Source organism: Centropristis striata, chromosome 8, assembly GCF_030273125.1.
Source record: "Centropristis striata isolate RG_2023a ecotype Rhode Island chromosome 8, C.striata_1.0, whole genome shotgun sequence".
Taxonomy (NCBI): Eukaryota; Metazoa; Chordata; class Actinopteri; order Perciformes; family Serranidae; genus Centropristis; species Centropristis striata.
The window spans coordinates 39,857,239-39,884,950 of NC_081524.1; the positions used below are offsets into that span (position 1 = coordinate 39,857,239).

General features: G+C 36.8%; 1 protein-coding gene across 1 annotated transcript in view; it reads left to right on the plus strand.

Annotated features, from left to right (window-relative positions):
• The window catches only part of LOC131976769 (protein 4.1-like), a 61,892-nt gene that overhangs the window by 9,930 nt on the left and 24,250 nt on the right, over positions 1–27,712 (plus strand). Inside the window, exons 2-10 of the mRNA XM_059339923.1 lie at positions 7,460–8,775; positions 11,396–11,743; positions 11,890–11,994; positions 12,796–12,914; positions 15,412–15,630; positions 16,926–17,013; positions 17,726–17,878; positions 18,477–18,574; positions 20,589–20,761. Coding sequence (XP_059195906.1) covers positions 7,468–8,775; positions 11,396–11,743; positions 11,890–11,994; positions 12,796–12,914; positions 15,412–15,630; positions 16,926–17,013; positions 17,726–17,878; positions 18,477–18,574; positions 20,589–20,761 — 2,611 coding nt within the window. The 5' untranslated portion in view covers positions 7,460–7,467. The remainder of the gene's footprint in view (positions 1–7,459; positions 8,776–11,395; positions 11,744–11,889; positions 11,995–12,795; positions 12,915–15,411; positions 15,631–16,925; positions 17,014–17,725; positions 17,879–18,476; positions 18,575–20,588; positions 20,762–27,712) is intronic.

Here is a 27,712-nt window from a genome sequence, read left to right on the forward strand (position 1 = left end):
AGAAAAGACAGTAAATGACCAAAAAAGGAAACAAAATGACCATAAAAGACACAAATTGACCACAAAATGATCAAAAAAATACACAAAAGGACCAAAAAAAGACACAAAATGACCAAAAATAAGACATTAAATGACCAAAAACACATGAACACATGAACACTTTAACACAGTGGAGAGAGAGCTGACTCCCAAAATGATTTGGGGACCCCTAGAAATCATCTTGCGACCCCAATTTGGGTCCGAACCCCAAGGTTGAGAATAGCTGTGCTAAATGACTAAATGTAAATGTTTATTGTTTATTGTTAAAAAGATCCCCATTAGCTGTCACCAAAAGTGGGAGGAGCTAGTCTTCCTGGGGTCCACAAGACAAAAACAAAAATCACTTAACAATTAAACATTGTAGACATTATTATATACGTCATCAGAAATCATTCCGAATAAGTTATTACATTCATATCTATTACATTAATTCTCACTTTCATACAGTAAATGTTAATTCACTACTCACAAATTTAAATAGTGCATTCTCAAGTAATAATTAAAAGATACTTTACTATTCAGTTCACGTATATTCAGTGGGCAATTATTCCAATAACTGATAGCACGATCAATAACTGTTCTCTTTAAGGCATTTGATTTTGGACATGGTGACATCATCTGACCACCATTAGCTGACCTTGTCTCATAAGAATGAACCTGATCACATCTGACAATTTGGTTATATAAGAAAATATCGAATCATACCGATAATTCTACTCCTCAAAGAATCGTCACTAGCACTTATTGATGCACTAATTATTATCGCACTAGACCTTGATTGTTTGTTTTTACTCTTCCTGCAAGTCGCTTTGGATAGAAGCGTCTGTTAAACCAGTAGTTCTCAACCTTTTTGAGTCGCGACCCCCAATTTAACATGCATGTTGTCCGTGACCCCCCCTCACTGAACACAATCTCACACGCACAGTCCAGATCACCCAAAAAAGACACAAAATGACCAAAAAAAGGAAACAAAATGACCAAAAAAAGACACAAAATGACCAGAAAAGACAGTAAATGACCAAAAAAGGAAACAAAATTACCATAAAAGACACAAATTGACCACAAAATGACCAAAAAAAGACACAAAATGAACAAAAAAAGACATTAAATGAACAAAAACACATTCACACATGAATACTTTGGGATTTGTCAGAAAAGACACAAAATTACCCCAAAAAGAATCAAATTGACCAAAAATTACATAAAATTAAGCAAAAAAGGACTCAAATTGACCAAAAAATGACCACAAAAAGACACAATATTACAAAAAAAGACACAAAATGACCAAAAAAAAGGAAACAAAATCACCAAAAAGACACAAATTGACCACAAAATGACCAAAAAAGACACAAAATTACCAAAAAAACACAAAATGGGCAAAAAACCCCATTAAATGACCAAAAAGACTAAAACACATGAACACTTTAACACAGTGGAGACAGAGCTGACTTCCAAAATGATTTGGCGACCCCCAGAAATCATCTCGCGACCCCAATTGGGGTCCCGACCCCAAGGTTGAGAATAGCTGTGCTAAAGAGAGGTGTAGCTGATTGCATAATACCTGGTGTGTTTCAGTCGGTTGTGTGATTTAATCAGCTGATCTAAATTTAACAGATCTGTTCTTAGCCAGTCAAAGTCATGTTGGTTAAACTCAGACACTCTTCTATTGTTACTGTGAATTACATCATCGCATAATTAATAATTTAGTGCAAGTTTGCTTGCACTGTTGTGTATTGACAGCAGTTTTGGTATCTTCCATAACTACTGAGTGTAATTAGGTCGTCAAAAGTCTAAAGCATTTTTTGATGTCATGTGTTTATAGCGCTGAAATTAGATTTCCAACCCTGTTATAATAGTTATTAGACTATTAGTAGATTATTAATAGTTATTAGAGTCGACTGATGTGGGATTTTTGAGACTGATACTGATTTTTTTTGCAGAAATATTCACAGATTACTATTATGGTGAATAAAAGAATGGATAAAAAATAAAATAAATGGCTTACACCATTTCTAAATCACCCCAAGCACTTTTTTCTGCATTAATATATTCTCATAAAAGCATATACATGAAAAACAATAGTTTATAGCCGGTTATATCAGCTGTCCGATGAATTGATTACAATCTAATAATAATAATAATAATAGTAATTAGCTTTATTTCAGATGTGTTGGTATGGGTTATGCTTCTGTCTCTAATGTTTTCAGAGACAGATTCTGATAAAGTGGTTAGCAGCGCTGCCCACTGTGACCTAATGCTCCATGAAGAATTGATTCAGCTCATGGTATATTTGGCCATTTCACCCGCTCTCAGTGCCTTAGATCAGCTATTCTCAACCTTGGGGTTGGGACCCCAATTGGGGTCGCGAGATGATTTCTGGGGGTCGCCAAATCATTTTGGAAGTCAGCTCTGTCTCCACTGTGTTAAAGTGTTCATGTGTTTTAGTCTTTTTGGTCATTTTGTGTCTTTTTTCAGTCATTTTGTGTCTTTTTTTATGATTTTGTGGTCAATTTGTGTCTTTTTTTGGTTATTTTGCGTCTTTTTGGGTCAATTTGTCTTTTTTCTGTCATTTTGTGTCTTTTTTTATGATTTTGTGGTCAATTTGTGTCTTTTTTGGTTATTTTGTGTCTTTTTGGGTCAATTTGTGTCTTTTTTGCTCAATTTGTGTCTTTTTTTAAAAAAATGATTTTGTGGTCAATTTGTCTTTTTTGGTTATTTTGCGTCTTTTTGGCTAAATTTGTGTCTTTTTTCGGTCATTTTGTGTCTTTTTTTATCATTTTGTGGTCAATTTGTGCCTTTTGTGGTCATTTTGTGTCTTTTTTGCTAAATTTGTGTCTTTTTTTAAATGATTTTGTGGTCAATTTGTGTCTTTTTTGCTCAATTTGTGTCTTTGTTTTTAATGATTTTGTGGTCAATTTGTGTCTTTTTTGGTTATTTTGCGTCTTTTTGGGTCAATTTGTGTCTTTTTTGCTCAATTTGTGTCTTTTTTGGTCATTTTGTGTCTTTTTTTATGATTTTGTGGTCAATTTGTGTGTTTTTTGCTCAATTTGTGTGTTTTTTGCTCAATTTGTGTCTTTTTTTTAATTATTATTTTGTGGTCAATTTGTGTCTTTTTTGGTTATTTTGCGTCTTTTTGGGTCAATTTTTGTCTTTTTTGGTCATTTTGGGTCTTTTTTCAGTCATTTTTTTTCATTCTGAACTGTGCGAATGTGCGGGTTGCGACGCAAAAAGGTAGAGAACTAGTGCCTCTCAGTGCCTTAGATGACCCGTGCAGGACCGGTGTGTGCGATGAGCAGCCAGCATGTTGGCGAGGAGGATCCAGGCTGCTAATATGCAGCTCCAACAGCAGAATGCTTCCTTTGTGTCAGTGAGATTTAATGAGTCTGAGATCTGCAGCGTTGTGAGCTCGCCCTCAGAACTCAGACACACTCTGCAACAAGGAGGGCTATTGTGTGATGAGGAGGTGTTTGTGTGTCAGTATGTGTGTTTGAGTTAGAATATAATCTGTGGGTGGCAGTTGGCTTCATGTTTTATGGAATAAATCTCATTTATGCAGCTAACAATAACTTAAAGCAGCTATTTGAATTACTCCTTGTACAATCTGCTCATGCTAAATTGCTCTTGATTAAAGCATCGGCTATAAGTGAGAATAATGAAGCGTGCATACAGATTACCTTATTTGCATAATAGAGGAGATTTTTTTTTTTTTCAACATCAACACGGGGCTGGGTGATATGGCCAAAATGTTTTGTCATGATAAAGGTAATTTCCTATCTGAATAATGATATATATCACAACATAGCATATTTTCTGGTAATTCAATAAACAAATAGTCTATAAATAACCACATGGTAAAGTATTATTTGGTAACGCTTTATATTAAGGTCCTTGTAATAACCATTAATTAACAAGTAATAAGGCCCTTGTAAGTCCTTACAAGATGCTTATTAACATTATTGTGTGTTTATAAGCTTATATAAGTGTTAATAATGGCATTACAAACACCCATGACCCACCCATTATGTCTTTGCCATGCCTTTATTCATCTTATTTTGTTTGCTTATTGATATTAAAATATACTTTATTGCTCATCTATTATAAGTTTACTATGCTTTTTGCAACTACCGGATCTAAAGCGAGAACAATGCCTTATTACTTGTTAATTAATGGTTATTAAGGACCTTATTATAAAGCGTTACCCATTATTTTTGTTTACTTCATGTGAGCAAAACAGCAGCTCTATGCACCGCTCATACATGCAAGGTTTACAACTTAAAGTGTCCAAAAGGAATAGCAGTTCCTCTAACTCAGGGGTCTCAAACTCAAATTACCTGGGGGCCACTGGAGGCAGTATCAAAATGACCAAAAAAAGACACAAAATTACAAAAAAAAAAACACAAAATGACAGAAAAAAACTAAATTACTTAAAAAAGACACAAAATGACCAAAAAAAGACACAAAATGACAGAAAAAAGACACAAAAGGACCAAAAAAAAGACACAAATGACTGAAAAAAGACACAGAATTACCAAAACTGACACACAATTATTTTTAGAAAAAGACACAAAATGACCAAAAAAAGACACAAAATGACTGAAAAAACACTAAATTATTTTAAAAAGACAAAGTTATTTAAAAAAGACACAAAATGACCAAAAAAAAGACACAGAATTACCAAAAAAGATACAAAATTATTTTTGAAATAGACAAAATTATTAAAAAAGACACACAATTATTAAAAAAAGACACAAAATTATGATAAAAAGACACAAAATTACCAAAAAAAAGGAATTAAAGGGACCTTCCACACACAACACGGTAAAGTGCCATTCATATAAAACTCACATTAAACTTTCATATCAAGGTGGGGGCCACAAAATATCGTCATGAGGGCCACAATTGGCCCGCGGGGCCGCAAGTTTGAGACCCATGCTCCAACTCATTTGGACAGCTGGTAAAAACGATATAGAAAGATTTATATCGTGTTGTCTACCGAATTGGCATATACAATGCACGATGATATCATCTGCATGAGTCATACAAACTGATCAAATTATATGAGCATAAAACCAGCTGCAGGAAATCTATCCACCACTATCAAGGTTGTCTGTCATCATATCCATCATGACATTCAATTGCCTGAAATTATTGTGTTTCAGAGACGTAAAACAGCGTTTATACGGTGCTTGAAATCCTTGAAAATGCTTGAATTTAAATGTTGTATTTTCAAGGTTTAAAAAGTGCTTTGATTTTGGATAAAGTGCTTTTAAATGCTTGAAATTCTTCCTGTATTTCTCTTGCAATCTGACTGTAAAAAATAATGAGTAGCCTATGTGAAATGAAGAGCGTTCCTCCTAAAAGTGTTGGTTTGGTTCAGTGAAATCTCCCTTTTAGTCTGTAAGTTCTCATCTAAAACATGCAGCTTACAACAGGTGGAAGATACTGGAAAAGCTTGAAAATAAACCTTGAAAGTCCTTGAAAAATGCTTTAATTTAGGGCTGGGCGATATGGCTCTAAAAGAATATCACAATATTTTAGGCTATTTTTTCGATAACGATATTCTTGACGATATTAGGAATATTACTTCAAAAGATATAAAAAATATGATTTTTTTTAGTCTGTATAAATAATTAAAAATCTAAAATGTAGTTTGAAGTGCAAATCTCAAAAGTTGTCAGATACAAAAAAAATTACTCTTTAGTATGAGCAAATAATAAAAATAGCCATTTAGTGGGTTTGGGGGCATATTTTAATAACATTTTGTAAAGAAGAATAAAGGTTCTTGTATGTTTTATTTAAGGCATCTTATTTTGACAGTCTTCTTGTAAATTCTGGGGTGGATTCTGTTAACACACTGTGCTCTTATTTTGAAAGCTGCATGTGTTTAGCGCAACCTGGTCTCACAGGAATCGTGGAATAGCCACGGAATCACTCAAATTTCCGTGAAACTGACACGGATTTGGCTACAATGCAAGTTAATGCCAGTCATATCCCGTGGCTATTCCAACATACAAAGTGATTATGAACATTCACTGAGTGAATATTTAGAAAATAAAACATATATTTCTCATTAGAAATGTGATCAAAATCCATTTTTATGCAGAAAATATTGTCAAAATATTGATTTTTTTCACTAAAAATGAGAGAACTGTCCGCCATGTTTTTTGTTCTGACCACCGGGACCTTGAAAGTCACGTGACTTGGAACAAACCAATAGGAACAAATATTAACCTGCATTGTAGCGAAATCTGTGTCAGTTTGACGGAAATTTGAGTTAAGCAAATCCGTGGCTATTTCACGGATTCCTGTGAGACCAGGTTCGTTTAGCTACAGGGAGTAAGTAGCTTTTTGTGATTAAAACAACTTTAACCTCTACATCAAGAAGTAAGAACGTTGCCAATATCATGATATGCATTTTTTTTAACCATAAAAAAAAATACAGATATTATTGTGAACGATACGATATGACACACCCCTACTTGAAATTTACCCTGGTAAAAAGTAAAAAGTAGTAGTACGCATCACTATAGTACAACACATGGGTGGTTGACGTGACGCTCAATTTTTGTGTTCCCAGTGACAAATATTACAAAAATTTGATAATATTTCATTAAAATTAATGTTTTAATATGCAGTTCATTCTTCTACATCTAATCCATCTGCAAGTATCGTTCTTCAACTATGCAAATATTCTTTGTGTCTTTTTTGTCATTTTGTGTCTTTTTTTAGTCATTTTGTGTCTTTTTTTGGTCATTTTGTGTCTTTTTTTTTTGTCATTTTGTGTCTTTTGGTGTCTTTTTTGGTCATTTTGTGTCTTTTTTTAGTAATTTTGTGTCTTTTGGTGTCTTTTTTGGTCATTTTGGTATCTTTTTTTGGTCATTTTGTGTCTTTTTTTGGTCATTTTGTGTCTTTTTTTAGTCATTTTGTGTCTTTTGGTGTCTTTTTTTGGTCATTTTGTGTCTTTTTTTTGGTCATTTTGTGTCTTTTTTTTGTCATTTTGTGTCTTTTTTTAGTCCTTTAGTCCAACATAAAATGTGATTTTTAATCTTTTTTTTACTTTCAAAACACTATCATGCTCAATAAAGAATTTTAAATGTTGCAAATGTGCATTAATTTCAGAGTACACTGAGACATTAAACTGCATCATTTTCAATTAAATTCTGGAAAAGTTGGTGTGTTCTAAAACTTTTGACCAGTAGTGTATATTTTTGAATTATTCTTTTTTTCACTTTGACTTTGAGTTCACATCAACCACCCTCATGTATTAAACTTGCAAGGCTCCGACAGCAAAGTCAAGTGTAATGTTTCCTCCACACTAATAGTCCGCTGCTCCTAATCTTGTTTGTTGCGTTCCAAGTATAGCCTCGCTGTGCACCGTGACCTTTCTCCATCTCTGACTCTCTGCTGTGTTCCTCCCCAGTGGCTACCATGACAACAGAGGCCAGTGCAGTGAGCGAGGCGGACACGGAGCAGAAGGCCGGCGCCGCCGAGCCCGAACCCGAACCGGACAACAAGCAGAAGCCGGAGGCGGCGGCTCCCGAGCCGGAGGGGGAGCAGTCCAGCAAGAAGGCCCAGGAGCAGGCCTCCGAGCCTGGGCCCGCTGAGGTAGCCACCTCCCCCGAGGAGGAGCAGCTGAAGCCTCGTACCCGGACCTCCGCCGGAAAAGGCCTGTCTCGCCTCTTCTCCTCTCTCCTCAAACGGCGCTCCCAGTGCTCCGAGGGAGAGGGCTTCGAGGCGGAGAAAGCCAAGGAGGAGAAGGCCGACAAAGAGGAAAAAGTTGATAAGGTAGAAGAGGAGGAGAAGAAGGAGGAAGAAGAGGTGAAAAGTGAAGAGAAGGAGGTTAAGGTAGAGGTAAAGGAAGAGAAATCTGAGGTAAAAGAAGTGGAAAAGAAGGAAGAAAAGGAACAAAAAAAAGAGGAGAAAGAGAAGGAGGAGGAAAAGGTTGAGAAGAGGGGTAGTAAAAAGAAAAAGAAAGAAGCCAAGAAGAAATTAGAGAAAAAGGATGAGGAGAAGGTGAAAAACGTCGAGGAGAAAAAGGAAGAGGAAAGCGTGAAAAAGAAAGAGGAGCAAAAGGAGGAGGAGACAGCAGAGCAGACAGTAGAAAAGAAGGAAGAAAAAACAGAGAGTAAAGAAAAAGAAAAAGAGACGGCTGAAGTTAAGGAGAAGGGGGCAGAAGCTGAAAAGAAGGAGCCGAAAGAGGAGGAAAGAGTTGACAAGAAAGCTGCAAAGAAGAAAGAAAAGGAGGAAAAGGTAAAGAAGAAGGAGGAGGAAAAGGCAAAGAGGAAAGCAGAGGAAGAGGAACGGGCAAAGAAGAGAGAAGAAGAGAAAGCAAAGAAGAGAGAGGAAGAAAAGGCAAAGGAGGCGGAAAAAACAAAGAAAAAAGAAGAGGAAAAGACTAAGAAGAAGGAGGAGGAGAAATCAAAAGAGGAGAAGTCTAAAAAGAAAGAAGAGGAGAAACCAAAAGAGGAGTCCAAAAAAGAGGACAACAAGGCGAAAGAAGAGGTGAAGAAGAAAGAGAAGGAGGAGGAAAAGACAGAAGAACAGCAGAAGAAGGAAGAGGAGAAAGGGAAGAAAAAGGAGAAAGGGAAGAACAAAGGGAAGAAGGAGGAGAAGGGGAAAGGAGCGAGTGAGGAGCAGGTGAAGGCTCCGATCGCTGCTCCAGAACCAGAACTGAAGACGGAGCCAGACACCGAACAGGCTCCGGACCAGCACTCAGTCAGCAGCGCAGAGACTCAGGTCAGTTACAGCACTGATCAATTACTGATCACTGATCAATTACTGATCACTGATCAATCACTGATCAATCACTGATCACTGATCAATCACACATCACAGATCAATCACTGATCAATCACACATCACAGATCAATTACACATATCAGATAACAGGTAACGCTTTATATTAAGGTCCTTGTAATAACCATTAATTAACAAGTAATAAGTCCCTTGTAATTCAATTCAATTCAAACAACTTTATTTATCCCAAATAGGGCAATTCAGTTTGCAGTCTCCAGTCAGACAGCGCACGAGACAAAGCAAAAACAAAACAACAAACAAAACAAACAAACAAAACAAAAGCAGGATAGCACATAAACCAACAGTTCCCTCTGTCAGTGGCAACAAATCAGTGTGATGGTAGCAGCAACATCCAGTCCCCAATGGACCACAGAGCAAACAATCTCAGGACAAAAATGAGGGGAAGAGTAATCAATAAATAAATACATTTCCACCTTATGGCTGGAATAAATAAATAAATGAGTAATTACTGCTATCGGTAGCATTTAGCAGCTTGATAGCTGAGGGAATAAAAGAACTGGTGTATCTATTTGTTCTCCTTGGAGGGGCAAGATACCGATAACGCCGTCCGGAAGGCTTTAAGCTCAACTCCTGGCTAAGAATATGGTCAGGATTACCAGGACCTGTCCTTACAAGATGCTTATTAACATTATTGTGTGTTTATAAGCTTATATAAGTGTTAATAATGGCATTACAAACACCCATGACCCACCCATTATGTCTTTGCCATGCCTTTATTAATCTTATTTTGTTTGCTTATTGATATTAAAATATACTTTATTGCTCATCTATTATAAGTTAACTATAAGTTAACTATGCTTTTTGCAACTACCGGATCTAAAGCGAGAACAATGCCTTATTACTTGTTAATTATAAAGTGTTACCGAAAATTTAGTTTTTCACAGGCCTCCATGGTGAATCTGAAAAGGGAGAAAATTTTTCATGAATTGAAGTAAATGGAGGCTGCGTTTAACAACAGCAAAACTATATGGAAATGGATTTATTTAGTCATATGCTCAGTACATCCCAAACACATTCACTAAAACACTTCCACTGTGTCAGGCACGAGTATAAACACAGCTGAGGCAGATGCTGCTCATCTGTGCTGGATGGTTTATGCAGAAGCGTTATAACAAGTATTATATTTGCAAAAAATTGTTTGGGAAGCAGTGAACATACGGCTGCATTAATGAGTTCTGCTGTTGTTAGACACAGCCCCCGTTTACTTCCATTCATCCAGGATTTACTCCATTTTCTGATTCTTTGTTCACCATTGAGGCAGCAGGAAAAACTACATTTTGGTCAGGATTTGATGGTAACACAGGATGAGTGATTCATATAGAAATAGTACTTTTTAAGTATTCATTTAACCCTCCTGTCATGTTTGTTTCTCAGGATCAGTAATAATGTTCGTGGGTCAGTTTGACCTGCGGCATGTTTAATTATCCAAAAGTGTCAGAAACTAAAAAATCCCAATAAACTTTTATATTTATTTAAAAACTCTATTACTAACCATCTCAATCAATATTTAGTGCATGGTGTTCTTTACCTCTCACAGATGATGGTTCAAGGAGGATAATTGACTCGTTTTTCAGGAATAATGTTAAAACTTTTTTTATGTGCATTGGAAATACCTACATATAAAATACAATGGTTTTACATGACTGATTTTTATTTTTTTATTTTAAATTTTTATGAAGAAAAACCTTTAACTATTTATTTTTAGATTTTTAAACTTTGGAATGTGTCAATTTGACCCGCAACATAACAGGAGAGTTAAATAACAGGTTGCACATTTCTGTCTTTTTTTGTTTTTTATCTGCAAAATCCAAGTCTTAAAATGAAAAGTTGCGGCCGTGCAGGTATTTATGTGCCAGACTCTTTCTTGGTCAGGTGATAACAAGATTCCAGCAGGTTTCCACTCCAGGCCAGCAAAGAGTCACGCACATTCATTCACCCCCTGCTGCTTTTTCACTCTGGTTTCTCTACTGATTAAAGAAAAGAGATAAAGCATGTTAAAGCAATTAGAGAGCTTTTGGGCGCAGGTAGGCAGATCTTTAGCCTGAGCCAGGCTAGCTGTTTCTACCTGCTCCCAGTCTTTATGCTAAGCTAACCAGCTGCTGACATTAGCATCATATTAAACAGACAGATATGGAAGTGATATCAATCTTCTCATCTTACTGGAGGCAAGAAAGAAAATGCATGCATTTCCCAAAATGTCAAACTTTTCCTTTAATCGTGAGTGTGTAAGAACTGAGATATAACACCTCCATGGTGGAGCAGATTTGATAGTAGGAGAGGAACATGTGTTTGTTTTTTTTCTTTCTCATGAATTTTTTATGATGTGGACAGCTTGCTCAGCGAAAGCAAGTCTGCTGGTTTGAGCTGAAACAAAAATGATCCGTGCTGGTCTGGAACTACAGCTAGCATCAGTAGCATCAGCTGTTTACTAGGTTTAATAGTTTATCGATTATGGTTCTGTCTTTTTGAAGAGAAAAACAGCCCTTCCTTATTCTTTTCATCTGTTTTGCACTAATTTTTCTGGTGTTGTCTGTACCAGCAGGCTCAAGAGGAACAAAAGGAAGAAGCAGCAATAAAGAAGGAGCCCGAAGAAGTTCCAGAGGACACAAAGAACAAAGAGGAAGAACCAGCAGAACAGGAGAAAGAAGCCAAAGGAGAGGAGAAGGCAAAGGAGAAGGAAAAGGAGAAGGAGAAGGCAAAGGAGAAAGGGAAGGAGGAGGCGAAAAAGGAGGGAAAGAAGGAGGCAAAGAAGGAGGCAAAGAAGGAGAAGCCCGTAAAAGAAAAGACGGAGAAACAGGCAGAAGAGGCTAAAGGCCCCAAACGTCCGAAAATCATGCAATGCAAAGTCACCTTACTGGACGACACTCTGTTCGAGTGTGAAATAGATGTAAGAGACCTCACAAATACTATTAAAAACTATTTTAACTACTTAAAAAACTATTTTAACTACTTAAAAACTACTTCTATTGAAAACTCATATGGTTATGAAGACTGACCAATATCCCTCCGTCTGTCTGTCTGTCTGTCATGCAGAAACATGCTAAAGTCCAGGATCTTCTAACGAAGGTGTGCGACCACGTCAACCTGCTGGAGAGAGATTACTTCGGCCTCGCTACCTGGGAAGGAACAACCAACAAGGTACCTGCTGGTCTCATCCTATCCCATCCCGTATCAATATTTTTATTGAATTTTACACATTTATAGACGGCAGTGGGACATGATCACCAAGTTACATTTCTCATAAAAAAAAAAGATACATCACATTTCACATATTCCACATAACACAAGTAAATTGACAAACAAAACCAGACAAAACAAAACAAAAGAGAGAAAAACAACAACAACCAAACAAAGAAAAGACAACAAAAAACAAACAAACTCAGCAACAACTCAGCACCTCACAAGCGAGTCAAGGTGAATGTGCACCCTGATTTGCAAGAAAGTTCAATAAGGGTCTCCACACTTTTTCAAATTCCTCCGCCTTTCCTCTGGTTATATAAGTCAGTCTGTCCAGTACCACAGAGGACGCCGTCTCCTTCACCCACACGTTTATTGAAGGTATATCCACTTTTTTCCCAAGATAGAGCTATCATTCTCCTGGCCTGCAGGAGTCCAAAGTCAATCAAAGTTGACTGTTCAGAGCTGACTACACAATATATACCCAGTACACACAGCTTTGCCTGGTGGGGCACATTCACTCCCACAATCCTAGATATATTCTCAACAACTTTCACCCAGTATTCATTTAATTTTGGGCACTCCCACACAATGGTACAGGGTGCCTTTTCCTTCCAAACATTTAATACAAGTATCTGGAACATCAGGGCACCAACGATTCAATTTCCTGTAGTTTAAGTTACTTAAAAGTACAACATCTTCAACTCTAAAATTGTCTGTGAGCGTTTTAAAAAAAATGCTCTTTTCTCTCATTTTTCACAGACATGGTTGGAATCCACCAAAGAGATCAGGAAACAGGTTTCAGGTGCTGCTTACGAGTTTTCCTTCAGCGTGAAGTTCTACCCTCCTGATCCGGCTCAGCTGACGGAGGACCTCACCAGGTGAATGTCTCCAGGGTTAAAGGGAATATCTGCTCCAGCTTCATTTCATTTTCATTTTATTAATTCTTCTTTTCGAACCGAAAAAAATAAACAACATAAACTAAAACAGCGTAGGCTAGACGCATATACATATTCATACACATACTCACATAGACACCATTAAACAGATGTACATAAACATTTACACACATACAGTATATAAAGCCCTATACATATACATGCATCTGCCCCGTTTAAGTAGTAAGATAAAAATAAGAACCAGTTAATGTAATATTCAATATGCATTTCCTTATATTATTTTGGTTCGAAAAAAAAAGGCAGTAGGCTGAAGTATAAAATACTTATCTAGGCCTAAACCCTGGTACTCAACACTTCAAAATGAGAAATTATATCTCTATATATAGCCACTTAATGTCAAATAAATATGTATTATTATTATTATTATCATTATTTATTTACTTATTTTCTTCTTAGTCAACCATAGTATATCAAACAACTTAGATCTGAGAATTTCTATTACTCCCGCAAAGAAAACAAACAGAAAAACAACAACAAACAAATCAAAACACTGAAGGCAGTTACAAGAACGTCCTCATCCAGCTTGCGAGCTGTACTTTTTTATCATATCATTTTTCATAATAAGCCTTTTTAACTTAACAATTGTTGTCTTCCAGTCTTGATGTTATGCTAAGCTAACTGGCTGTGAGAGTACACATAGAGAGTATATTAGGACTTGGCAATTAAGCACATTTTATTTTCAATTACAATTTTGGCCTCTAACATTTATGAAAAGAGATTAAAACGATTATTTTGCTGCATTCCTCTTTGCTTTACTTTTTTCCATTCCCTGTTTTTTCTCAGTTACTGATGGAATATGTTGATTAAAGTTTAGCAAAATGTTGAATATATGTTTAGGAGTTTTCCTCTTTATTCTTCTTGACACTGTTGAAAAAAGTTTTGAGGTTCAATAAATTAAAATGTGTTGTGACTGAAACAATCATGATTATGATTTTGCCATAATCATCTTACTCAGGGGTGTCAATCTCAAATACACAGTGGGCCAAAATTTAAAACTTGGACAAAGTTGCGGGCCAACATTGATATTTATTGAAAAAAATTGACCTAAACAAGTTCAAACGAAATGGAACAAGCAAACTATGATATAACTTAATATTGCAAACATGCAAAATCGAATATCAAATAAAACAAACAAACACATCAATGGCATTCATTTCTTAAATAAAATTCAAATAAAAATCGTATGTCCCTTTATTTTATACGCGGCCTTCTTTAAATTTAAATTTAACAGTAATCTTTTTCCACAGGCTAAAAATAAATGTAAGAATAAAATAACAATAATAAACCAAATGACTAATAATAATAATATCCTCCAATGAATGTGCAGCCATTCAAGCCTTGGACTAGCAAGAAAAAGTGCATAAAGACACTTTAATTGTTGCTCAGTTTGCTCCACACTGATCTACTGTGTTCAAGCCAAAACACCAGCAGAGCATTCTGGGATTTGTAGTATTATTTGCGCTGTATAATGTAAAATATATAATAGAGACTCGATAAGTTTTTTTTTTACTTCTTCCTACTCCCTTTCCAGCTTGCAGAAAGTGTCTGTTTTCTCAATTATTTTTGTTGCTTTTTTTGTTTTGTTTTTTATTTATTCATCTATTAATATTTAAACTTGTTTTTTTTGTGTTGTTTTTTTACTTGCTTGCATGTTCGAAATAAAGACAATCAATCAATCAATAATAATAATAATTTGGTATTGCCTTTCTGGGCCAAATATAATTATACGGGCCAGAGTTTGACACCTCTGATCTTACTCATCTCATTTTACTCTCAACCGTGTATATCCAAAAACGTGGAAAGTAACTAAGTACATTTACTCAAGTACTGTACTTAAGTGCAATTTTGAGGTACTTTTACATTACTTGAGTATTTCTATTTTATGTGACTTTATACTTCTACTCCACTACATTTTTAGGCAAATATTGTACTTTTTACTCCACTACATTTAGCTGACAGCTTTAGTTACTTTTCAGGTCGAAATTTAACATAAAAACTTAAAAAATGTAAAGTCATGAGACATTTTTTTTAAGTTAAACCTCACAACAGTATATTAAGTGGTTAAAATCAGCCCCATTTAAAATAAAATAAAATAAAGCACTACTTGCATAAATGCATCAATACAAATCTAATAATATATTAGATAATACATTACAATGAGTGGGCGTGCTGCATAACGAGTACTTTTACTTTTGATACTTTAAGTACATTTTGATGCTGATACTTTTGTACTTTTACTGCAGTAAGTTTTGAATGCAGGACTTTTACTTGTAGTGGAGTAATTTCACAGTGTTGTATCAGTACTTTTACTTAAGTAAAGGATCTGAATACTTGTTCCACCACTGGACAGCACGTATCCTGTATAATCCTGATATTCTTCATAAGTGAGCTCACTTGTCTCCTTTCCTGTCTCCTTCAGGTACTTCCTGTGTCTCCAGCTGAGGAAGGACATCATGCACGGCGTCCTCCCCTGCTCCTTCGTCACGCTGTCCCTGCTGGGCTCCTACACCGCCCAGTCGGAGCTCGGGGAGTACGACCCGGAGCTGCACGGAGCAGATTATGTCCAGGAGCTGAGCCTGGCGCCCGGACAGAGCAAAGAGCTGGAGGAGAAGGTGATGGAGCTGCACCGCACATACAGGTGAGCAGAGGGGATCCATCGGAGGGTTGGACAACTTTTACTATCAAATACGCTTCATTAAACTTCTGCATCTTCTACATTTATATACAGCCATGGAAAATTATTAGACCACCCTTGTTTTCTTCAATTTCTTGTTCATTTTAATAACAAAAAATACTCATTAGAGTTTAATTTAAGAGCTGATTTCTAGCCATTTTCCATGTTTTTTTTGATAATAACCAAAATCATTATCAAGAAAACCATGGCTAGATATCAGCTCCTAAATTAAACTCTTATCAACACTAATAAACACTTACTCTTACCCCTATTTTTATTGTTATCATTATATTTGTCCAAATCAGTAATCTTTAAAGGAAAATTATGGGGGATATACCACAGACCAAAACATTATTAAAACCTATTTATTCTCCTTGGCGTTCAGTCCCAGCTAGACAAGAATCCTTGGTTTTTTTTTTTACCCTTTTATTTGTCTTTTTTTTTATCTCTAACTCTGTTTTGGATTGAGCTTTTATTACTATTTTATTCTATTTTATTTTATTGTTTTACTGTTTTTAGTATTTTATTGTTTTCATTGTTTTTATTTATACTTATTTGTGTATGATTTATTCTATTTTAATAACTGTACAGCACTTTGGTCAACTGAGGTTATTTTTAAATGTCTATAAATAAACTTTGACTTGACTTGACTTGACCAAGTGGACCACATAGAACACATTTATGATGTTTTTAAAAAAAATACTACCCCTAAATGTCAAAGATCTGTGATGTGACATATACGTTACATTGGGCGTTTATGGTATTTGTGTTCATAATATTTCTTGTTTTAAAATAAATAAACTAGACATTTTCTGCTTACAGAAACACAAATTTGACTTTTTCTTTGCATCTCCACAACATTTATCAAAATTGAGACATTAATAATGCTGTTTAACACCAAATTATCACACATTTTCAGATTTGTTTTTAAGTAACAAATTAATAATAAATAAAAAAACAAATAACCATTTGCCTTTTTGTTTGCATCTCCATAACATATATCAAAATTGTGACAGGAAATATGGTCAGAACAAGTTAAATGCAATACAGGACACACTGTTAATGGGTTAGACTTGTTAAATGGGTTTAATCTTAGATTCTAGACCATTTAAAGTGTTTGTTACAAGGGTTCTTATGGGTTAAAATAACAAGAAATAAAAAAAAAAGCTCTAAATATTTTTTCCATGACTGTATGTGTTGATTTGACAAGTCCTACAAATAATCCTGATAATAAAACATCCTTGTCTTAATTTTTCCAGGTCGATGTCTCCGGCCCAGGCAGACATGCTGTTTCTGGAAAATGCCAAGAAACTGGCCATGTATGGAGTCGACCTGCACCAAGCTAAGGTCGGTTCTCCTCTGAATTATTTCACTCCTTTAGTTGAGTGTTGTGTGGATTAACTGATGGTGCAGGTTTTTTTTTAATGTGGATTCTAAAAGTCCATAGTTCAGGGATTTACTGACTCCCTTCGTGTCATTATTTTGCAACAGCGTGCTTGTATTACATCAGTAGCAACCAGATTTTAATTACAAAATTGATGTCCTTCCGCTTTCAAAAAAAAGGAGAGATTAATATCATTTTAAACTCCATGACCTCAAACTCATGTCCTCTAGTGTGAGGAAGTCTGCCTCCCAGTGGCTGCTGATTGTAAATGCAGGTGATATTTTTTTATTTTATTTTATTTAACCTTTATTTAACCAGGGAATATCCCTATATTGAGATTAAGAAGCTCTTTTTCTTTAAGGGAGCCCTGGCCAAGAGGCAGCAAACACAGAATACAGTTACATATTTACAGAACATACAGACCTTAAACACGTCATGAGAAACAAGTGCATGTTATGGAATTGGCCTCAATAACTCTTAGTTTGGATTTAAAAGTGCTCAAAGAAACAAATTCAGTTAATTTCCATTCTTTCTGGCGCATATTCCAGCATAAGGTGCAGAGTAAACAAATGCCCTTTGACCCAACTCTGTAGAGCAGAAGGGACAGAAAGCAACAACTGATCTTGTGAAGTGAAACAGTATTAAATGTGTTTCATCCTGTTTTTGTGCATGCAGGATCTTGATGGTGTGGACATCACGCTGGGGGTCTGCTCCAGTGGTCTGATGGTTTATAAGGACAAGCTGAGGATCAACCGCTTCCCCTGGCCCAAAGTGCTCAAGATCTCTTACAAACGCAGCAGCTTCTTTATCAAAATCAGGGCGTCAGAGGTAAAAATATATATATATTTATATTATTTTTAGGGCTGCACTGATTGCAATTTTCTGGCCGATCACCGATTTTTAAAAAGCCTGACCTGCCGATTCCGATTTTGGCCGATACCGATTTTTTTATAACTCACAGCATACACCTTCAATGTTTGAATCTTATTTTATTGAAAAACAATAACACATAAGTATTTTTCTTTAACAAATAAAGGAAATCCCAATGTCTGAGGTAGTTCATAAAATATTTAACTTAAAATAAATAGCAACAATTTACAGGACAAACTAATAAAAGAACTGCAACCATAAATAAAGTGTCCTGAGTTTTTGGTTTTGTTTAGTACAACAAGAACAAATGGCCAAATGCAGCAGCTTTGTGGCTATTCAAATGTTAAAATAAATAGCAAATAGACCTTTGTGGAGGTAGATAAGATCGGTTTGACGTAAAAGAATCGGCCGATCACCGATCCCGCAAAATTAAGGAAATCGGTGCCGATTGAACGGCCGGCCGATCGATCGGTGCACCTCTAATTATTTTGATGTATCATTCAGTGTTTTTAATGTCATCATATTGAACTTGGACATATTTGTTTCTGTATTGCAGCAGGAGCAGTATGAAAGCACGATTGGCTTTAAACTGCCCAACTACAAAGCCTCAAAGAAGCTGTGGAAAGTGTGCGTGGAACACCACACCTTCTTCAGGTGAGTCCAGGTCACTCTGATCTTATTCTGAATGACACTTCTCTGCCCGGCAACAGAGGTCATTTGGAGGTTCTGTCCGTCCCCTAGATAATTGGCTAATGGGTCCCTGCAGCTTAAGCCTTATATTGGCTCCCTGGCAGTTTAACCACAGAGGAAGAGCTGCGTACCCACGGTCCTGACCTTAGAATTAAACCTCAGAGGTTTCGTCTGCTTAATAAGATAAAGGTCGCTAACCTTGTTGCATAACAATGTCAGCATCCATTGATGTGATGTCATTTATGTTTGAACTCCTGGTATGTGGCTCCGTTACTAAATTACATTGGATTACATTGTCAAATGTATTCAATATACTCTTTGAAAAATGCTTTATTTTCAACACTTTCATCTACACAATCATCATGTAAAGCAAAAATCTTAAAATCTTAAGCCATTATCTCCATGAATGGGCTCTTAAAGCCACCAAATTCCTTTGGCAAAAAGCAGTAATTTAAAATAAAGTAGTATTTTACCTCACTGAGTAGAACCTGTTGGTCTACTGCTGCCCCAATTAGTTGTTTTTTTGTGTTATTGTGTGACTTAGGGGTGTCTAACTCAAATACACAGTGGGACAAAATTTAAAACTTGGACAAAGTCGCGGGCTAACATTGATATTTATTGAAAAAATTGACCTAAACAAGTTCAAACGAAATGGAACAAGCAAAGCTTGATATAACTTTATATTGCAAACATGCAAAATCAAATATCAAATAAAACAAACAAACACATCAATGGCATTCATTTCTTAAATAAAATACAAATAAAAACCGTATGTCCCTTTATTTTATATGCGGCCTTCTTTAAATTTCCTTGCGGGCCAAATATAATTATACTGGCCAGAGTTTGACACCTCTGTTTTTAGGGGTTTGGAGCTAACTAAACCAACAAACCAACTAACTGATTGTGACGACGGTAATCCTGCAATTCCTGTGTTCAGCAAGGTGAAATGACTGTTTTTGTCAAAGGAGAGTGGTAGCTTCGATGTGGATGAAACACCTTAATTTTCCTGTTGTTAAGGAAATATTCTAAATATAGCTTCCACTGTTATATTACCTTGGGAGATGCCACTTTCAGTTTAGCGTGAAGTTGTGCCCATAATACATACAAGGTATTATGGATGTTAGGAATAAGATCAATAATAACAATTTAGGATGTAATAATAAAGGCTGTGAGAGTTTTAGGTTTTTGGCTCTTGAAAAGTAGTTGCATTTTACTCTTAGAAACAGGCACATTAAAAATCGTCAAAAGTGATTTTTAAGCATTCAAAACCTTTATTTTAGCTAAAATTCTCATATTTGGAAGAACTACATTGATTGAAGCAATGAGACTTACCAACATTAACAGTTATTTTTGTACGACAATGACATTTTTGTGCACAATTACTTTTTTTAATTTTGAAAGTGCAGTACAGTGAGAATGATCTTTATATTTAGCTTTTATTGCACAATTAAACTATTATACAATGGACACATTCTGGGTTCCTTTTGTGTACAATGAGATATTGTTTGAACAAAAAATAGGTCAGAATTGTTCCATTGTTCATCGTTATAAATTGATCATTTTATTATTAATTTGACACAGGGGCCGCAGCAGGGGCCAAGGGCTTACTGACCATAAGCCTGCAACTCCTGTGTTCAGCAAGGTGAAATGACTGTTTTTGTCACAGGAGAGTGGTAGCTTCGATGTGGATGAAACAGCTTAATTTTCCTGTTGTTAAGGAAATATTCTAAATATAGCTTCCACCGTTATATTACCACGGGAGATGCCACTTTCAGTTTAGCGTGAAGTTGTGCCCATAATACATACAAGGTATTATGGATGTTAGGAATAAGATCAATAATAACAATTTAGGATGTAATAATAAAGGCTGTGAGAGTTTTAGGTTTTTGGTTCTTGAAAAGTAGTTTAATTTTACTCTTAGAAAGCTGTCTGAGTGCTGTGTGTGGATGAAAACTGAATGAACATCTTTGTGTCTCAGGGTTCCGACAGTGGAGCCGCCCTCCTCGCGTCGCTTCCTGGTCTTGGGCTCCAAGTTCCGGTACAGCGGGCGGACTCAGGCCCAGACCCGCCAGGCCAGCTCCATGATCGACCGCCCGGCGCCGCGCTTCACCCGCTCCGCCAGCAAGAGGCTCTCCCGAAACCTGGACGGAGGTACGTTCTAGTGTCTGAACCCTGTTGGAAGCGTTCTATGAAAGCTCAGCAGGTTCAATCAGCTGCTCTGTTTGGCTCCTGCAGCTGGAGATGAAACTCTCCAGTTCCTGCAACGACTGTCAGCATCGACCAGGTCTGAGGTTGATGATTGGTCGCTGCAGCTGACGTCTGACAGCCTCCAGACGTCTCCTGAGTTCCCAGGTACCCGGAGCCGTGTGGAGCCGCACCGGCGCTTTCTGGCATATTTGCAGCATTTATTTTACTCTCGCTCATCAAACGGCCTTTTCACGTCATTTAACACGCTCATTCGTTCTGACTCATCTGCTTTTATGGCTGTAATCCTTTTGAAAACACTGCCTGTCAGCTGCAGCACAGATGGTTAACTTGTCACGGCGCTGACCTGCTATGAACTCTGGGTAATGTCACCCATCTCCTACTTCCCCTGGCACGCTCCACGCCAGGGTGTCTCTGGTCGGCCTGAAAGAGAAAAAAATCATCATCCGCTTTGGGCATTTCCAGCCTTGAGGCTGCAGTTCCTCAATTTTTGTCTATTTCAAGAGTTGCTGCTTGATTTTGTTGTTGCACAACGGCTTTCATTTGCTTCTAGCTGAAACATGTGAAGTGACTCATCGCTGCCACTCAAACAGGATAAAGCTTGAACTTTAAACATCAGAAATAAATCGCCAGTTTTGCCCTTTTCATCTGTTCTTGTTGAGGCATCTTTCATTCAGCTTTCTACTAACCTCAGCTTACTGGACTCACTGTAGTCTGGTTCAATGCTTTTTGCATCTGGCTTGGTCAGAAACACGCTTCAAGCACCGTGAAACAACCAGAGCGGCCGTCAGCGCTGCAGCAGAATAGTTACATAACACCTCATCATCTCTTCACAGCCAGAGGGGAGCAGGTTTTCATCCAGTCCTGGGAGGACGGGCAGTCTGTAACCCAGTATGACCCCGAGACTGGGCAGACTGGGCAGACTGGAACCATCACCCAGACAGAGCTGGTGTCTGATTTGCAGCAGAGGATGAAGGAGGACGAGTGGTCCTCCTTGTTGCATCGTCATCCTCCTTTCCCGTTTGTTCCACCTTTTGATTTAATAACAAAGCCAGGTATTTGCACGTTGCTTCATGCTATTTAGCAGTTTGAACCGTCTGAACCAAGGTTATAATAGTTTTTTTATTAGTTTTATTTTTAATTTCGTTGTCAATTTTTGTTTTCAAATTCAGTTGGTTTTCATTAGTTCTTAACATTTTTTATTTTTATTTTGTGAGAGCATTATCATACAGTGCTTACTTTCAGACAATATACAATAGTATTTCAGCCACTCACAATCAAGGTTTTTTGTTTACAAAAAAAGAAGCAAGATACAGAAAGTTAAACGTATTATTACATTTGAGAACTTTGAACAAACTGGGAAAGGTAGACATATGTAAAAGAGCAAATAGAAAAAAGAAAAAGAAATTATCCACCATGGAGTTTCATTTAATTCGTTCTTAGAGTGAGTTTGCTAGTTTTAATTTGTTTTTATTTTTGGGAAAATGTTCAGTTTTAGTTTAGTTTTTATTAGTTTTAGTTTTTTGTAATGGGGTATTTGTTGGGTGCGAGATTCAATAAGGTCACAATAAATGTTTCCTTTGTTTCCTTTGTCTGATCCATCTCAGCCCCAATAAGTTTATTAAGTCATAAAACCAGATAGATGAAATAGATTTCATATCAACCAAAAAGGTTTACGTATGAAAAAAATTGACAAAGACTAAAACGAAGGACATTTTCACTATAATTTTAGTTAGTTTTAGTTAGTTATGTAACCACAAAATACAGTTACAGTTATCATTTTATTTCAGTTAACGAAAATGTTTTTTCAATTCTAGTTTTTTGTTATTTTGTTAGTTTTCGTTAACTATAATAACCTTGGTCTGAACGATCATCTCTTCTACATCTATATTTTATGACTTTATAAATGACACCTCTACATTTACATTATCTTTATTCTTTAGCTTCCATTGAAACCAAGCTCGTGGTGCTATTCTGCTCCGTTTTCAAGCATTTTCATTTTGAGATGTGTGTGTTTGCTCACCTGGTTTGGAGTTGTTCAGCATTGTTTCTCTGATGTCGTCAGCTAAGATCAGCTTGACACAGCGTAGTTCTCTGGAGCGACTCCTGCAACCAGCACTGACACAGCGAGATGATTGGTTCCTTTACTTTGACCCAATCTTCCCTCTGTCGGTTGACAAACCATGTGAGTTATCTTTTTGTTCTTTTTCTGAAATTGTTGGGGGTGTTTCTGATACTTGACAATGGCTCTGCTGTTTTAGTAGTTTCTATCATTTGAAAAAAGTTTCTTGCAAGTGAGAATAACCTGCAACAAGTGCTTTTTTGGCGCTGCATCTGTTGAAAGATTCTGTGTGTTTAATGTCGTCATTAGTCACCAGTGCAGAGCGTGCTCAGCTGGATGAAGGCGGCTATTTCACCTCCAAGACTGAGGTTACCACGTTTGAGGAGAAAACAGAGATTATAGTGGAAGGGAGAGAAACCAGAGTACCAGAGTACCAAGTATTGCATATACAAAAGATCCCATGTAAGTGCCTTTGTGTGAATTTATGTGGAGATATTGACTTTCAGAATCTGACGACACAAGAACAGCCTGTCATATGAATTCAAATTTTAGTTATTTTCATGGTTCACTTTGCTCCTTTACTCCTCAGTCTCTTCACAAGCTCAGTTCCAACTCCAGGAGGAGGAGGAGGAGGAGGAGGAGCAGGAGCAGGAGGAGGAGTGTTTTGCAGAGCACAAACTCACCTGTGAGGAGTTCACCATCAGGCTGCAGGAACGAGAAGTCTTGGTAGAGAAGCTGAAAGAGGCAGATGTTCTGGAAAGGCAGCTGAGGGAAGTTAGGGGTTTAGAGGAAAGGCTCCAAGAAATGGACGAGAATGCCGAGCGACTCCAGGAAGTGTTAGAAGAGGAGCTGGGCAAGGAGGAGGTAGAGAGGTTAAGACAGGAAGTGGAGCAGGAGGAACGATTACAGGTGGAACGTAGAACAGGAACAGTGGTGAAGAAACTCGTGAGGAAAATTGATGCGAGGGAGGATGAAGTGGATGAGCTGGAAGAGCAGATAAAGAAGGTGTTTCTAAAAGGCTTGTTACCTGAAGAGGAGGAGACGGAGGTGAAGCAGGAGAGCTTCACAGAGGAGACCATAGAGAGTCTGTCTGATGAGGGTTTGAGGGAGAAGCTACGTCAGATAGAAAAGGAATTGAAAGAAGATGTGGAGGAGCAGATGAAGTCTGGTGCAGAAGTCGCCACCGCCACTTCTGTAGTCGCATTCAGGAAGGTGGAGCGTGTGACGAAGAAGACAGTGACTATTGTAGAAGAGAGAGGGAGGATGCAGGGAGAGATGGGAGATGTTCAGGCCCAGCAGGGTGTAGTATCAGAGGAGAGGGGAGATAGAGAGGAGACATGGAGGAAGGTAGAGATACTGAAGGAGAAGACAGATACTGAGGGAGATGAGGATCAGGCTGCAGATACAGATAAAGATGTCTGGTTCATTCTCTTTGACCGTCCTCCATACAAAGCTGTTTTCAAACCACCAGGTACAGTATGTCCCTGTGCAAACAGCTTTAGACCTTCACTAATATCACTACCAATACTTTCTGTGTGCTGTTTACAGTCAGTTTAGTCCACAAACCTCTCTTCAATAGAAAGGTTGCTTTGGTTGCTCTTCCCTATGTTTATTAACCCATTAACGCCTAAAACGCCTGTAAAACCTCTGGGTGATTTTAAAATCAGCCCCTAAAACCTGAAGTTTTTCTGTAAATTCAACAGAAGTGTCAACGCTTCTACTAAATAATAGATTTTTCAGCCTCTGTAGCAGATAGAAATGAAATTCAAAAAGTATTTGAGAGCTTATACAAATACTACAAAACGACGTATCCGCTTTCCAGGCTTCAATTGGTTAATATAATTTGAAATTTATGAAAGGGCTGTCTGTGGTGGATAATAACAAGACACAAAATCATTATCAAGAAAAACATGGAAAATGTCTAGATATCAGCTCTTAAATTAAACTCTTATGAGCTATTTTGTTATCATTATATTTGTCCTAGCATGCACCTTTAGTTGTACCAGGCATTAAAATGAACAAGAAATTAGAGAAAACAAGGGTGGTAACAATTGTTTCCATGACTGTATATATTTATACATTATTTATAATTTATTTAATCTATTAATCTTATTTGTTTTATTTGAAGTTGAATCAGCTTCTGACCACACAGAACATCTCAAACCTCCTTCAGAGCTGAAACATTAACTTATTAACCTACTACTTTTCTGTTCTTTTTTATTTTTTATTTTACTCTCATCTGCTACAATTTGGTCTTCCTGATTCTTGACTGTGGAATTGCAGTCTTTAGTATTATCTATACTTTGGAAATTGTTTCTTGCTAGTGAAAATAACTCTAACCACACGCTGACTTGCTTCTTAGATAGATTTAGATTTAGATTTGACTTTATTAATCCCACAATGGGGAAATTTCTTTGTTACAGCCGCAGAATTTCACACAATTTTTAAAATAAAATAAAAAAACAATCTAAGAAAAGACATTTAACAATATACAAAATATACAATAATAATATACTATATAGAACTTAGTGCAAACTTCTTTTAGCTTTTTTAGCGCTGCATGTTTGCTCCCATGTTCAAAGATTCTTTTTTTTTTAATTTTTTAATTTTTTTTATTAATTTAGACAAAACACAACACAAATCACCAATGAACAAACAGAGAAAAAAAAAGAACAAAACAAAAAACACAACAACAACAAAATAACAAAACCAACCCAAATAAATAAATAAAACCACAATAATAAACAAGAACCTTAACACATCAAAACTAAAACAAGACACAAACATACATCAAACATAATTACCACATAAAACACACAGTATATCAGTAAACTTGATAACCTAAGAGAAAAAATAAAAAAAAGGGTTAAGTTAAATTAAATGCCAGCCTTCCCCTTCAATAAATCTTTTCCACCTTTCCAAATACCGTCCAACATCACCATTCCTATTAGCAATATAACCTTCCAAAACAAAATAACGTTTAATAAGCATCCTAAATTGATTAATATTCAAAGAATCTGCATTGACAGCTTTAAAAATAAATCTTTTACCCAACAAGATAATTAAATTAATAATATAACTGCTTGTCTCTGTAACATCACCTAGTATAACAGAAAAAAAATGTTCAAAGATTCTTTGTCTTGACTGTCATCATTAGTTTCTCCTGTGGTACGTGAAGACGACTATTTAACCTGGGAGACTGAGGTGACAACAGTTGAGGAGAAAACAGAGTTTATAGTAGAAGAGAGACGAACAGGAGAAGAGACAGAGTGGCGTATAGAGGAGATCACACCTCCACAGACCATCACTGACAGAGACGATGACTGGTTGGTGTTGCTGGATGTTTTTCCCACACAAACATCATATGTACCACCAGGTACTGCTAAGAAAATGGCTTTTTTTTTAAAAACTTCAGCTCTCTTGTGCTTTATTCTGTGCTTGCCTGCAAATCTAAAAGAAGTGTGCATTACTAGTTGTGTTAAATGACTTTTCCTGACTTCAGTTGCCCTGAAGGGAAGAGACGAGGTGGGTGTTGTCTCTGTGGCTGATGAGGAGATTATAGAAGTTGTTTCTGAAGAGAGAAAGATAATAGAAGAGGCGCAAAGACATGTAGAAGAAATCCCACAGCAGCCAGAGACTGAGAGAGATGATGACTGGTTTGTGTTGCTGGATGTTGTTCCCAGAGAAACATCATATGTCCCACCAGGTATTATAATATAATATCCCCTGTACGGCTTCACAGCTCGATCAAAGAAAGACATTATCCTGAGATAAGACACTCTTTAAGTCTCTAAATCCTCTGTACTGTCCTTAGTTGCTGTTGCAGAGCGTGTTGAAGTGTCTGCAGGAGAACGAGTCTCTCTGGTTGAAACAACAACAACCATTGAGCAGACAGAGAAAAGAGCAGAGTTTGTGGCAGAAGATACAGAAATAAAACTGAGTGAAGAGCAAGTAGAAGCTCTGCCACAAGCTGTGAGAGAGATAGAAGATGACTGGTTGGTGCTGCTGGATGTTCCCACTAGAGAACCATCATATGTTCCACCAGGTATTCACCACTTTGATATAAAAAGACTTACAAGCTGATTTTAAGTGTCTTATAATGCTCACTAATGCTGTCTGTCATCAGTTACTGTGGCTGAGTACGTTCAGGTTGATCCTGAAGAAAGAGTTCCTCCTGTAGCTGAAACAGTAACAGTAGAGTCCAGGAAGGAGGTCCTAGTGGAAGAGATTGTGGTGCAGAAAGAGGAGAAAATATCCCAACCAGTCAGAGAAAGAGAGGATGACTGGTTTGTGTTGCTGGATGTTGTTCCCAGAGAAACATCATATGTACCACCAGGTATTCTGACCTCTGTGCTCTTATTCATAAATCCCATATCGTTAGCCTCATAGCATAATTTCCTAAGTCATTTTTTGGCCAAATTGTGATATCTGCCTAACTTTACTCTCCTACCACTGCTGCATCTTTCTGCCTTAATGCCTATGTTCTCCCTATCAGAACACTTGTTAGAGTCCAAAATCACTTTCTGCCTTAGTCATCTCTGTGACTACATACAAACCAAACTACATTATTTATATGTAAGAGAAAAATTGCCTTAGTCAGCGCATATTCTGCCTAAGTCACTTTTATCTGTTATGAAATCGATGTGTTTAATTTTTTATGCAAACTTGTTCACACTTCTATTTGAATTTACTGTTACAATATCAATTAAGAATACCAATGGGCTTACTAAAAATTGTGTATTTTCTTGTTTCCCGAAAACGTTCAAATATGACTTATAGGCAAATATGCTATGAGGCTAACAATATACTTCATATGTTATTAAATTTCCCATTTA